General features: G+C 43.8%; 1 protein-coding gene across 2 annotated transcripts in view; it reads left to right on the forward strand.

Moving 5' to 3' along the window:
- Positions 1–15,317, forward strand: part of PDE3A (phosphodiesterase 3A) — a 1,085,163-nt gene that overhangs the window by 577,917 nt on the left and 491,929 nt on the right. Inside the window, exon 1 of one of the 2 annotated variants that reach the window (XM_085652714.1) lies at positions 2,334–2,470. The exons of the other annotated variant lie outside the window; for it this stretch is intronic. Within the exon in view, the coding sequence (XP_085508840.1) occupies positions 2,408–2,470 (63 nt within the window). The 5' untranslated portion in view covers positions 2,334–2,407. Of the gene's footprint in view, positions 1–2,333; positions 2,471–15,317 lie in introns of those variants that run through there. 2 annotated transcript variants of the gene reach the window in all.

The raw sequence follows: 15,317 nt of genomic DNA on the forward strand, positions 1-15,317 counted from the left end.
GTCACAGATCAGGGTTGAATCCAGTATCATTCTTTAGCTCACTTTGCCACCCCAATTCAGACACAGCTATGTGCAAATCAGTCTTGACCCTGTGCCTCATGGGAGCAGTCCAGCACAAACTGCCAAGCCATGTCTTCCCTGGACCGGAAACAAGCATCCTGGGACCGGTTTCGGGCTAACAGTCCTCTTCAGCCAGGCTAGCTTGAATCCAGTGGCAAAGTGAGCAAGGGACCCACGTCTGGGCATAACCTGCCAACTAGGGCGAACAAAGCAAACACAAGAAGATGATAGACGGAGTGCTGAAACTTTTCAAACACTCTCCCCCAGTCACAGATCTGGGTTGAATCCAGTATCATTCTTTAGTTCACTTTGCCACCACAGTTCAGACACAGTTATATGCAAATCAGTCTTGACCCTGTGCCTCATGGGAACAGTCCAGTCCGAACTGCCAAGCCAGGTCTTCCCTGAACCGGAAACAAGCATCCTGGGACCGGTTTCTGGGTAACACCCTTCATCAGCCAGGCTAGCTTGAATCCAGTGGCAAAATGAGCATGGGACCCACGTCTGGGCATACCCTGCCAACTTAGGGTGAACAATGCAAACACAAGGAGATGATGGACAGAGTGCTGAAACTTTTCAAACACTCACCCCCAGTCACAGATCTGAGTTGAATCCAAAATCATTCTTTAGTTCACTTTGACGTTGGTCCCTTCCTCACTTTGCCACTGGATTCAGGTTAGCATAGCTGATGAAGGGTGTTACCCAGAAACCGGTCCCAGGATGCTTGTTTCCAGTTCAGGGAAGACCTAGCTTGGCAGTTCGGGCTGGACTGTTCCCATGAGGCACAGTGTCAAGACTGATATGCATATAGCTGGGTCTGAACTGAGGTGGTGAAGTGAACTAAAGAATGATGATGGATTCAACCCAGATCTGTGACTGGGGGTGAGTGTCTGAAAAATGTTCAGCACTCCGTCCATCATCTCCTTGAGTTTGCTTTGTCCACCCTAATTTGGAACACATTAATATCTTTATCCACACAACGTATGGTATGGTTAGATCTAGGGATTACATCCCCACTGCTCCAGCTCCATGTCATTTTAGCAAGGGCTGTGTACTGTCATGTTACACTTCCTTCCTCTATTGTCAAGTCATTCATAAGTCCGACAGGCAAACCTCTTTGATCACTTGTACAGAATTAGCTTCTAATCGGTCCCCTTTGGTCGATACTAGCAGATAGACCTTTCTGCCGGACACACCGAGTTTGCAAATATTGTGCAAAACAAAAGTCCTAACTACTGGACCATATTTCTCCTTATCTTTCCCTTTCACGAGTGATTGACACTTCCTTTCCATTGGCGGCTGTAAAGTAGTTTTCTACATTTAACTTCAGCACACTGCAAACTTATCGCTGGAGCACACTTGAAACCGCTGTAAAAAGGAGCCCAGTCTATCAGCTGCTCTGCTGTAGCAGCACATATCTTAGGTTCCTTAGCAACCATTTCATCAATACATGTCATTTTTATGTGGCCGTGCTGACCTCACTTGTTTGCATTTCCGTGCACTTTTTAACTCTTTCGCTGTGTGCTTCTTCTGGCATTGGCCTCTGAGATTACTGGTCCTGAAACAAAGCTACACACACATATTTTTAATATTAAAGTAACTAAACCTTGCAATCAACATAGAGGTTTAAGTCTGAACTACCCGTAGGTCACACGTTCACGTAAAGTCCTTGCTATAAACATTTGTAGAAACCGTCTTTGATTACATCTGAAAACAAACCTCTGTCTGCGTTGCACATAGGGGTCGTTACAACAGTTGTAAATTGAGAAGTAGTGATGGACGTGCGTCGTAGGGCACGGTACATTAGTAATGCAGCCGCGCTGGCCTCGAACCATATTTTGGTCCCTGAAAGGGTGGTTGCGGAGTGCTCTATGGCTAGCTGACCCGTGAATATGGCCTTTCTCACGTCAGAAGATGCTGTTCAAGTGCAGAAACAAAAGTCCATTGTTGTGTTAAATTCAGTTTAAAATAGGTCCTCCAGTATACGTGGCTAATGCACCTCAATGTATCCTCCAGTTCCTAAGCAACAGGTATTTTCAGATGAAGTGTTTCCTACGCTGTCCACCTACTTGGTGCTCCGAGGTAATTCACGTTGGACTTGGGCCTTTCTCTCTCCCCATCCCTCTCGGCTCCTTCTTTGTGCTGCCTGCATCGGTGAACCACGCACGCACTGAAACACAACAGAAAGAAGCCAGACCTTGAGCGCGCCAGTGAGCGCGACAGCGTGCAGCTTGAACGACCTGCGCGCGCCGGGCAGCTTTCCACCTCACACAATGTGTGAAGAGGAGCAGAAGTAAGGCTGTTTGCCGTGTGCTCGAGGCACCGCAGGGGGAGCACGCTCGGAGCCATGAGCTGGTGGGCTTCGCGGCGGATGAAGCGCAGACGGGAGACCTTTCCTCTTGGCCACCAGGTGAGGCAGCGCGCCACTTCCCGCTCAGACCGGACATCCTCGCGTGCACCTCCTGCGCCTTCTGACGTCACGGGCGCCTCGCTTTCAGCTGGAGAGTGTCTGTACCCCCTACCTTCTTTCTGGCCAACTTAATACTTTCTGACTGTCGGTCCAGGTAGTACGGGTGAGGCTGAGGTGCGCTTTTGGGGTGTGTTTATGGCTTTTACGGGTGCCCTCTGTACTGTACACTCTCGCGGGGTTAATACGGAGTTTGTACCAGTTGAATAACATTGCGAGAGAGAAAGCGGCCGTTTCCACTGTACCAATTGCAGTGGCTGTGCGAGGGCGCCGCTTTCTTTCCCAAAGCCGTCTGGTAATCATTAATGCAATGTCAGGCATCCAGGTTCAACACCGTGTAATTGTTCACGTTGCTGTTAACCTTCGGTGTAAGATGCGGTGTGAACAACGAGTGCTAACAGCATTACTCCCTCATTCACTGCTTTCCCCCCATGTTCGTTTCGTAAATCAAAACAGGCGCACATGCCGCACTGTCCCTGCAACTTTCCCCCAGTCTGAAAGTCGGCTCGTTGGTAAAGTGCCCCGGCCAAACAAAGGAACAGCCAAGAATTATAGGAGAGAATCGCACTTATATAGCGAGGAACTAGGGAAGTTGTCGAGGAGTAATTAGACTTTGAAAGACTGTCGGGAGGACTGCTCTTGTTTGGCGTTTAAGAGCCTACTCTGTTGGTGTGATTGTATTTGAGGGGGTAAAGTTGGGAAAACGGGGAGGGAAAGAGCGCCGGGGGAGTTGGTGTCGGCGGAGAAACGGAGAGGATGAAAGAACGTTTCAGAAAGATGAGTTTTTCAGAGACGGCCAGAGAAAGTGAGTGAGAGAGTTAGACGGGGACATAAATAACGGGTAAAAAAGAGAGATCGTCAGATTAACAGCGAAAGAGAGTGTCAGAAGACAGAGACGGGCAGAGAGTACGAAAGGGGAAGGAAGGCACAGAAAAGAAAGCAACAGTGAGGTACACAGAGTGGTGACAACATCTTAATAGCGGCATGATTTTATGCAGTGCTACATACAGTGTTTCTGATCATTTAAAGTTACAAATATTACTATTACCCCATTTTATGTCTTTGTATCTACCCTGGAAACGTGTTGAGTATCGCTTGCTGGAATTTGAACACAGCTCAAGAACACCACTTTGGTCAGCGGTGTGCTCCCAGCTCAATGAGCCACAATGCTTCCATCCAGACAGGAAACCAGTTTTAGAGGAAGAGGGCACAGAAGTGAACAAGTACAGAAAGGATGTTAAGTGAGATGAGACGGGAGAAAAAAAGTGCATGCAGGAGCCAGTGATTGATATATTAAAAAGCAAAAAGATCATTTAAAGCGAGGCAGACATTTTTGTAGGGCAGAAAGGTGTAAAGCTTGTGAGAGGTAGGCGACGGTGTAAAAGATAATACGGGGAAACTGGCGCAACCAGATGTCTGTAATATTTAGGTCTCAAAGCGAAAATCACTGCCTGTCCACTGAGCCAGTCTCACACAAAGATTAGGATGAATACTTGTTCTCAATTAAATTCCAATTAATGTCAATTTATTTTTCAGAGTTGTGATATGAAAGTTAAAAAAAAGGCCGTTATTGTGCCACAGGGCGATGCGACGGGTACTGCTGCACCTGAGCTCGGGGAAGGTGTTGTCATACCTGCCAACTCACAGTGTGACACAAAATGTCAGCTTCCATCAAGCTTTCACAGGGGGAGATGCTGATATCACATGGTGGCGGAGAAAACGAGCTAAAAACTATTGTAAATAGTGGTTTTGCAGCTCGTTCCCCGAGGCTTTGCACTGCTGACGTCCATTAAATAGTGTGAAAACACCCCAGGACAGGTACCAGCCTCACTATCCTTTTTGTTTTTTGTTTTTGGGAGGAGTGGGATTGGGGGCAGGGTGAGGTTCAAAAGTGCCTTGTAAGTACTTCTCACATGCCGCCCCACCCCCTCCAAGGCCCGACCCCTGTTCACACAGTGAGATTTTTCTTCAAGTTGGCAGATATGAGTTATGTTTAGAAATAACATGAGTTTAAAACCTGCTGCAGAGTTACTTGTGTGTCCATCAATTTTCAGGCAACAATAAATATGTCAAGATAATTCTGGGGATTAATGTACTTGCTGGAGAGAGATGGGGTTTTGTCTAGTGGCAGTTTTGACTCATTGTAACTTAGTGCGGAGAGTTAATATGCCTGCGGCAAAGAAAGCCATGCAGATCACAGAATGGTATTTATGTGGATAGCTCAGTGGGTTACTGCTTTTTTTCACAGAGACCTCTTTATTACGTGCAGTTCATAAGTAATAATCCTAATATAGCATAGCAACCTATGACCTGTCACCAAAGGGCTGCATGGAAGCTGCATGGTATAGATTAGAACATTATGTTTTTCCCCAGTCTTTTTGTTGTCCTAACGTAGCTAAAATGGTTTGTTTGGGTAGAAATACATTGTTAATAGTAAAGCCAATCACTACCACTCTGGTATGTTTTAAATCCTTAGTTTGTGCTTCTCCAGTCAAAACGCTCTTTAAGTATACTGCCTACTAGTATGGATAACATCTGATTCCTACACCTTGTAACCTCATTGCCTTATGTAACTTTTCCTATAGACTGATTTACTCATTTATTATTCATTTTCTCTTCATAATGTGTGTGTGATGTAACGTGCTATAACAGCCTACATTTGGATGAGTAGTGCTATAAAACAAATGCAATGCAGGTGTGAGAAGGGCTATGGAGGGGCACTTTTGGAGGGTGGTAGTGAGGGAATCCATTGACAAGTAAGTCATTGGGGGGACGCCAATAAAAATGATCACACCACCAGCACTAAAACCAGCTCTATTGTGCCAGCAATGATTTCATATGTGCCCATGATGATTGTCTAAGGGGCCGATTACGATGACGTAGGAAACTGCTACGACCCTCGGTCGGAGCCGTTCCTACAGCATCGTAGTCAGCAGTTTGAATTAATTTGCAACAGACCCATTTGGATGGATTAAGTCAGAAATTAATCCACACTGGATTTCTGAATGGCTTCCAATTGACTCGGAGAGCTTGTCTGCCATTCGGAGAGCCTCCTGTAATCCCAAAGGTGGCTCTTTCCGCCCGAGGGATTACAATGTCAGATTCCGATAGCCTTTCTGTGCCGGCCTTTCCGACACAGAAATGCTGTTGGAATTTGACTTTGGGGTTCCCCAGCAGGGCCCCATCAATCAATCAATCCATCAAACATTTGTAGAGCGCACTACATACCCGTGAGGGTCTCAAGGTGCAGGGGGGAGGCGCTATTGATCGAACAGCCAGGTCTTGAGTAGCCTCCTGAAGGTCAGCAGGTCTTGGGTCTGTCGTAGGCTCAGTGGGAGGGTGTTCCAGGTCTTGGCGGCGAGGTGGGAGAAGGATCTCCCGCCGGTGGTTGTTCTTCAGAGGCGCGGGACGGTGGCGAGCGCGAGGTCGGCGGAGCGGAGCTGGCGGTTGGGGATGTAGAAGGAAAATCGTCTGTTGAGGTAGGCTGGGGCCGGTCTTGTGGAGTGCCTTGTGTGCGTGGATGAGGAGCTTGAAGGATATCCTCTTGTTGACGGGCAGCCAGTGCTGGGTGCAAGGCCTCCGGATGGCTGCCGAGGAGGTACCTATGGTGCCCCCATGTTGATCCCTGCACCCTGTGGCAGGCACTTTGAAGTGCCTACTATGGGGTGCAGGGATGAACTGCACATCTTCTCTTTAGAATGAGTTGGAATGCATGCTCCCATTGTAAAGAATAGGACTGTGATGTAACAGTGTTCGGTCGCATTCTAATTGCTTGGTTGGGACCGCCGACAGGAGGTCGGTCGGTCCCAGTACCCAATCAATGTCAGAATGACTCAGGTCCGTCTGACATCGAAATCGGCCCCTTAGTGGGGATCTGGTGCACCAGGCCATGTACCTAAGTTCCGCACATGTCATATTTGAAATTCAGAGACAAGATTTCAGACAAGGAACCAACAACTTTAGATAATACTAAAATTGATATAGATTTTGGCACATTTGTTTTCAATGAACATTTGAACTTCTTTATGAAAATAAAATTTCCAGTCCAGTCATGTATATCATTCTGAATATAACCATGGCTCATAGCTGCAAAAAAAGTATTGCATTTGATGTCATAAGGGTAAACTGGTAGAAATAAGAGTACTAATCAGCCAATTTAATGGAGTTCATTTCTGATACTTTTCCTTTCCTGGTAAGAATGAAAAATGAAAAACTTGACCTAATTCCTTGAAATGTAAAAGAAACTATCTGGGCAAAATCAAAAGAACTGATTTTTTAATCATATTTTTGAAGTGGAAAAAAAATCATCCACATAACTAAAACGCAACTGGCATGCAATGTTCTATAGAAATATTACAGATATTGAAAATATCAAAACAGTAGGATTAATCAATGGTGCGCATATTTAAGAATAATATAAACATGTACAATTTTACTAATAAGTTACATGAAAGAGAAACAATGTGGGACCTGTATTTTATTGTTCCTATAATCTGGTCTTTAATTTATAAGAATTTAAAAATGATGTCATTAACACATCTCTCAGGACTCCCTAGAACCCCTAGACCCCCTCTGTACCCTTTTACCCCCTGTCTTAATTAAATAAATATATAAAGAAAGTAAGTACTTCTTACAAATAAAACATGTTGTTTCAGAAACATCCACTGCTTTCAAGTAAGAAAAGGCATAAAATCAACAGTGCCTTCCCTTTACGGTGCGGTCCTGATTGCATGTAATGCAAGGAATTTGCAGGGCCTTTTAGACCTTTTCACAGATTTTATGGTTAGCATGGACTGGTCAACCAATTTTAAAAAATCCTATTCTATGGTGGTGGGTCCTAAGAACACTAAAGCACATCAGTTTTTGATTGGTGGGCAGAACATTAATAGGTTGGAAAACTTCTCTTATCTGTGCATCCTACTGGATTTAGAACTTAGTCGGCATGCCCTGATTAAGAGCAATACGGTCTGCCTAAAGAGGGCTATATACAGCCCAGTAGATTTCTCGCGAAGACTGGGACAAAAATCAATCAAGATTCTGCCATATGTATTTAAAGCAAAGTGTATCTCGACAACCAGTTTGGGCGCATAATCTGGTGGGTACCCTCTCAAATTGGATTCAGAGCAAACAATTGCACTGAATCTACACTAGTTGCTATACTTGATCAAATTAGAGGTAGACAAGGCAAGGCCGCAGTTTTGATCTCACTAGACCTTTCTGCGGCCTTTGCCACTGTGTCTCGTCACGTAATGATAAAAAAAACAGTTTGAGTTAGGGATTCAATCCAAAGCATTAATATTGTTTGGCTTCTTTCTGAATAAGAGGACACAAGCCGTACAGCTGGACACATTCAGGTCACCCCCTTGTACGTCCAAATGTGGAGTCCCTCAGGGCTCCTCCTTGAGTCCTATACTTTTTAATGTGTATGTCTCAGATATTGCTAAAATTATCAGGAAATGGCTGGTTGAAATCTGTTCCTATGCAGACGATACCCAACTGGTAATATCATTAGGAGACAATCACCTGGAAACTAGGGAAAACCATACGAGCTGCCTAATGGAGGTATCTGGCTGGATGATGGCACACTGTCTGAAGTTAATCACAGAAAAGTCAGATATACTACCCTTTGGTAGAGTTCAACAGATTTTGGGACGCTTCCTGGTGGCGGGCCAACGTTGATTCAGCCGCCAAACCCAAGAAAGCTGCAAAAACTTGGAAATTATGCTTGGTAATTCCATATTCAGACATTATTGGAGCCAAACGATTTGGCAACATTTTTGCAAAAATCTTGGCGTCCACGTTTATGAGCGAAATCGGCTGATAAGAACCACACTCGGTAGGTGGTTTATCCTTTTCTAGAAAAAGCCTATCTGTGTCATATTCCATGATTCTGGTATCTTCCCACTTAGAACAACATGTTGTATAACCATACTAAATGGTATAAGCAAATCATTTAAAAAAACTCTATAGGTATAGAATCCTCCCCAGCAGCTTTCCCAGAAGGGAGAGCGGATATTGCTATACTTATTTCCTCTGTCGAAATATTGCTATCTAATAGAGCTGCCTCTTCCTCACTCACTGCTGGGATATTACTATCCTGGAGATACTGTAACATGTCTCCTTTATCAGGAATAAAAGTATGTGAATACAGTTTCTGATAATACATGGAAAACTGTTCTAGAACGGCTTGCGGATGAGTATACAAGATTCCATTTGTTCCCTTTATAGCGTGTACCTTTGTTTCAGCCCTTTCATCTGCTACTTTAAAAGCCAGAACCGTACCAATTTGCTCACCATATTCATATTGCGGTAGCCGATATTTGTTATACCTAACTGCAATTTTTTCCCTAAAAGACTTCTTCACTGCTGTCTTTGCATCTATCAAAGAGAGAAGCAACTGATCCTGATCCCTAGTATTCAGCATAACTGCCTCAGCATGCTGTTTTTCAATATTGCACAAGGCTTAAATAAGAACCTTAAAGTCCTCTTTCCGCTCTTTGTTCTGCTGCCACATAAATTGTTAAGTAATGCCTCTAACAAACGCTTTCATAGTATCCCTAACAGTAAGCGGGGACGCTGACCCAATATTCTCACTAAAGAATACCTCAAGCTGTTTAGTAATATTGGCCAGGTATCCATTATCCGTAAGTAAATATCTAGGAAAAGAAAAAGGTCTAGCTGTTTTACATTCGGCTGTGACCTGAAAAAATAATATATTAGGATTTTGGTCAGAAGTAACCCAAGGGCATATTTCCATGTCTGAGGCCAACATTACATTATCCGAGACCCATGCCATGTCAATTCTTGAATATAGCCTATGAGGGGCAGAGTAAAATGTATAACGAGGGACAGCTGGATACAACTGCCTCCATGCATCTCTTATGGACTGCAGCCGCGCCATTTCCAATATCGCAGCACGCGTCCCTCGCATTCTAGGAGTAGCCCCCTGTCTTGTTTAATCGATACTATAGTCCGTAACACAATTAAAATCCCCCATGACCAGGCGCTCCCCCTCCCAATTTAACATTTCCATATTCAGTAAGTCAAAAACAGTAGGATTATATTAGATCCATAGAGTGAGCAAAACACATACTTCCTGCCTCTGATTACTGTGTAAACTCTTATCCTTTAGTATAGTGGTGCCCCTTATTGAAATAGTTTGTGTAGTGCATACTATTGTTTCATACCCCAAATGTTGAAGAAAGTTCTGGTCTTTGTATGCAAGATGTGTCTCTGTTAATAAAACTATCTGGGGGCGATACATTTTCAGCTCCTCACACACAAATTGTCACATATTTGCACTATTCAACCATGCGACATTCCATGCCAAACATTTAACCCAGTCCATAATAAAAAATATTCTTATCAGCCAAATTGCTTTTGCTCCAAATACCCTTCTTTATTCTTACACATCAGTCTAAGTCAGACGGTCTACTTACATCCTCTTGCCCAAACCCTGAAGTGCCCCCTTGATGTCATTTTTTCGCCCCTCAAATTTTCCACAAACCGACCACCCATCTCCCATAAAACCTCTAATGTCCCCTCCCTCACCCTGTTCCACAAAGGAGGAATCCTCCCCTTTTACCTGCTGCCGCTGGTTAGGCAGCTTCTCGGAGAGAGTGCCACTACGCTGCACCCCCCGCACCCTATCCCATATATAGAAGAAGAAAAAAGACATAAAAAGAAACACCAACCGTAAAAGTACCAAACAGAGAAAAAAAGGATCCAAATCTAGCTCCCAATTCCCTTTCAACTTTAAACACCTGGAATCAATTTGTAGTCTTTCTTTTTTTTAAAGTCTTATTTGCAGCCACTTGCAAATCACTTGCTTAGTCTCTTGTTCATCGGAAAAGAAATAGGAATGTCCACCCTTCAAGACTTTTAACCGTGCAGGCTCCTGTAGAAATACTTGTGCTCCTACAGCCTTTAATGGATCTATTAACTAGCGTAACTTCCAGCGTCTATCCATTGGTATCTTGCAGAGATCAGATAGGACAAAGAAGGTAATAGACTCAGCTGTAGCAGGAGCTTTCAAAGACACAGCCTGTCTGAGCAGGGCATTTCCCAAAAAAATCCAAAGTGGCCGAGGGTTCGGGCTCCTTGCTTGTGTTGAAACAACGGGAGTCTATGGAGTCTTTGTAACTGAGAGTCCCAATCCCAATCTGCCAGATCAAGGAAGGCCTTCTGAACAGCTGAACCACAAACGCCCTTGGGTCTGAGCCCTCCTTCCCCTTCGTTATGCTTAAACTTCTGAGGAAGCTTTTCTGCTGGATACCTGTGGTTCTGCACAGAGCTGTAGTCTAGGATGTAGTAATGAGTCGATTGGACTATGGAATTGTACGTTGGCTTGGCGGACTATCTATTTACCCGACTTCAAGTAATCCAAAATGTAGCTGCTAGGCTTATTTACAATAAAGTAAGAGTCAGCTCGCCTTAGCATGTTTAAAATCCCTCCACTGGGTATCTAGGTGCAAAAGAACAAAGTTGAAAATCCTCTGTCATGTACATAAGCCACTTTACGATACCAGACCAATGTCACCACGTCATAAACCAGATTTCTATAAACCATCCTGTAATCTGAGATCTCAGAATTTAGCATTATCTAAAAAAAAATGTGCTTTAAAAAAGTGAGGACAGGGGGCCGCTCATTTTTCTGTTGAGCAGCGGCCCAATGGAATTTACGGCCACTCGCTATCCCCCTCATGGAGGACCACTTTACCTTTAGGAAAGGTCTGAAGACCTGGTTTTTTCCGGGCTGATGACTATCTATTATTTCTAATCCCAATACTGGATCATTGGAACACTTGAGATTGCAACTATTTCAGCGCAGTGATTGATATCCCATTGGGGGATGAGTGATGCACTTTACAAATACTGCAAATAAATAAATATGTTTATTTTGCCCCACATCAGGTAGTAGAAAATTCATTTTTGAGGGGTCCTTTAAGTGTAGCTCAGGGTACCAGCTCAGAGATTGTCTACAAAGAGTTGGGAATGGGCTATCTATCAGACGTTATACACCTCCAGCCTCTATTAATTTGGTTTTCAATATGGTTGGAGGAGCTTAAGTTAAATAGGTTAAACATTTGTGACTGTTTAGGCCTGGATAGTAGGGTACGCATTCCTTGGCTGTGTTACATTAAGTCCACTCTTGAGAACATGGGGAAACCTGAGCCTTTTCTGGATCTGGGACACATAATGAAAAAAGATCTTGTCTGGTTAAAGGGGGCTTTTTCTCTCAGAGTGGCAGTTGAAAGGAAGACCTCTACTCCATCTTAACAGTCGATACAGCAGTATATCATGGTGAAATCAGTGTGTGAGATGGAGCACTACCATTACCTGGAAATATCTAACGACCACCGCCAACTTCTGACTTATTTTAGACTGGGTACATTTCACCAGCTGTTGATTGGGAATGGTGTTTGGCACCAAAAGTAAACTTCCGGCGTATGTGTGATAATACCTCAGCTTGTGACACCATGGATATTGTTCTCTGCTCTAGATATAATTTGCTCCGCCACAAATGTATAAGGACGCTCCTGTTGTCTTTAAATTTCAGACAGGTGAAACCCGCATTTTTATATTTGTAGCTTTTATTATTGCCTAAAATATGTTGTTATGTGATATGGTTTTTAGCGGAGTCTTGAACTCGAGTTATTAAGCTTTTGGAGAGTATGAGTCATTGCCCCAATGCATATGAATATATTTCTTTGTAATGCCCAATGAAATGTATATTTGGTCAGGTTGCTATCTTCTTTTTAGTATATTTTTAGTAATTGTGTAGAATGAAACATTGTTTTAAAAAAACTTATGATGTATTTTTATTGTGCATGAACTGTGTTTGACTTGTATTGTACACGTTTCTGATTTTTATTTAGAAATCGAATAAAGTTTGACTTGGCCCTTTTTTCACAAACTAGTATTTTCCTAGCCCAACTCCTACAGTTTAAGAATACTGTACAGAATATCAGCTTTGGTAAAATAATAATAACCTAAAATAATTTTCTATACTGGATCAATGCATCAATGCCTACACTGCCTAACTGAAGCAAAACATTAAGTACCATACAAGTGACTATCATGCCGACTGATGAACATGCTGTACCTAAATCATTGTCTGTTTATCACAATAATAATGACGCTGACTAATTACTGCTGTAAGAAAGAAAATTTAGAGAATGTGACCCCCCCCCCCCCCCCCCCCAATAAACTCATCAGGAAGGATCCGCAGAGCCAGTCAAATACACCTCAAACTATCGGTGTCTCACCATCGAGTCCCATGGGCAGAGTTCAAGATGTGCACTCAGGGAGGGAAGGCTATACTGCGTTTAAAAACTGTAAGGTCAAACTCAATTTTGTAAAAATGAACCCTTGAATATTCTGTTAACCCAGACCCAGAGTTATCTTTCAGTCAGACACAGTGGAGGGACCCTCCACTTGGCTTGGAGCAGGTAGTCTTTAAGATATTCTGCCTGAGGACAAGAGCTCTGTCATAGTTAAACAAGCATTTACAATGCAATGGTCTCGGCATTGGTAAAGTTAGAGCTATTGGCATTGCTCATGACATTATTTTTGTTTATGTTTTTGTTTTTAAAACATTTAAAGAAACGGCATTGTCATGAGCAATGCCAATAGCTCTAACTTTACCAATGCCGAGACCGTTGCATTGTAAATGCTTGTTTCTCCTCTCTCCTGAAAGCAGATGCGCGCTTCTCCTTGACTTCACCCCCCGTCCCCAAACAAACAGCGTACCCACTCACCTTTAGCGCCGCATTTTCATTTACTTTCCTTTATCAGTATTTTGACAACAGTATGCATCCTTCACATACACTTGCACATAATCAAAAGTGCAATTAGAAAACATAATCACTGCGCTGTGCGCTCTACAGAAGCGCCAAGGTCTGGAAGACCATCTATTCCGACTACCTTTCTGAACCACTGAAAACCTCGCACTGACCCCTTGAACTTCAACTCCAGAGTCTCAATCGTGGCCCGCTGTAAACACATACAGGCAACTCAATAAAAGTTTGCGTTATACAAGAGCAATATCCTACACACAAAAAATAGAAACATCAAAACTTGAAATAGCAAACATGCGGAGAGAATGCAAATTTAAGATTAAGTACAAAACGTGAAGAAAACTAGAATTAAATCGCTGTCACTGATTACTTTAAATTTTTTCACATTCATTGTTCAAAAATCGCTTGTTGTTTTGCATGCACTGTGACATTGGGGAGCGAGGAGGTAAAGGGGAAAGGTCTGCACCGTGCAGAGCAAAAACGGCCAAAGTGGCCATGTCATGGACCACGGTAGGGAGCTCAGGAACAGGGTCTGAAAAGTAAAAGGGTGACAGCGGCTGAGTTTGATTTAAGATGATGTTAAATACCTCCCCGAAGATGCTGAGCAAGGAGGACACCTGTGCCTCGCGACATATAACCGCCTCCTCCAATGTTCGGAGCTCGGCCTCGGAGTATCCCTGATGTTGAAATGCCATGGCTCTTATGTCTTGCACAGGGAAGGTTCAGGCACCAAACGCATACCGCATCAACACACGTGAAAACTCAACGCCGGTGCGTCCTTTCAAAGCCAGGCGGGCTGACAGCTCCGGAAGCCACGCGAGACTTCAAGACCAATCTACCCCCCACCTCCTACCCTACTTCCTCGCATCACGTGCCATGCATGGGCGGTGCGAATCTCCGTGCGATTGAAATTAAGGAGTGATTTGAGTAAGTAGTCGTGCCTTTCCTACGGTGGTACCAACATCAAACGTTGCTACCGCAAGAGCTGTCCGACGTCGAGTTATGTCATTCCTACTCATTAGAAGTCTACTGACGAAGAAAAGCTCTTAAATTTAACAGGAGAATAATCCGAAATAGACATAGAATTGAGACCGAGCTTCACATGATCAGTTCCAAGATAGAAAGGGAAAATGGACGAATTACGTAACTTTTGTCTGGTCGTAACAGCCATCTTGAAGTGGCCAGTAAAGAAGCTTTTCTGGGTAGCGTGAGTAGAGGAACAGCAAACATTGCCAAAGTTTCAGATCGCTTATGTGTGACATTCTCATAATTTCAGTGTCATTATGAGTGTCATTCAATTACTATCAGTGGCACTTTCTCGAGAGCAAAATCAAGCGAAGGCGAGAAAAACGTACATTTCAAAAATTACACCCATTTGACCTAACGAGAAACAGTAAGATCTTGAAACTGTTGCAGAGCATCTAAATGGAAGGACCCTAACCTAGTGCCCTTATAAACTGATCATACCGTAAAACAATTATGTAACTGTGATATTAAACAGTAAACATGTCTTTCAGAGGCAGTACTTTATTAACGTTTTTTGCACATATTCAAACACACGCAATTAAATACAAACAAGTAAACAGGAACAGGGCACCGGAAGACACCACCGCCTTTCTCCGAGGCACAGCAGAAATGCCTCGGAGAAAGGGAGCGTCCTTTTCGGATTCGGGGGCGTGTTTTGCTGTTGTCTCCTCCCTGAGACTTTTCGCAAAAAACACGCCCCCCGATCCGAAAAGGACGGGGCATGATTGGAGTGACGGGACCTCTTCTCCAATGGCTGGCCAGCATTTACTAGGCCAGCCAATGGAGAACAGGGGAGAAGAGGGGCGGGTTCAAGCCCCTCTTCTCCCAAGTCATTATCTCTCGCGAGCGAGACTGCGCAAGCGCAGCCATCGCTAGCCGAGACCTAAAAACAGATGCGTGTTCTTGCGAGGCACGAGGTTCCTAGGTTAAATAGCATTTACATGTGTCTGCCAAATTGTGAAAAT

This window comes from Triturus cristatus, chromosome 4_1, assembly GCF_964204655.1.
Source record: "Triturus cristatus chromosome 4_1, aTriCri1.1, whole genome shotgun sequence".
Classification (NCBI taxonomy): Eukaryota; Metazoa; Chordata; class Amphibia; order Caudata; family Salamandridae; genus Triturus; species Triturus cristatus.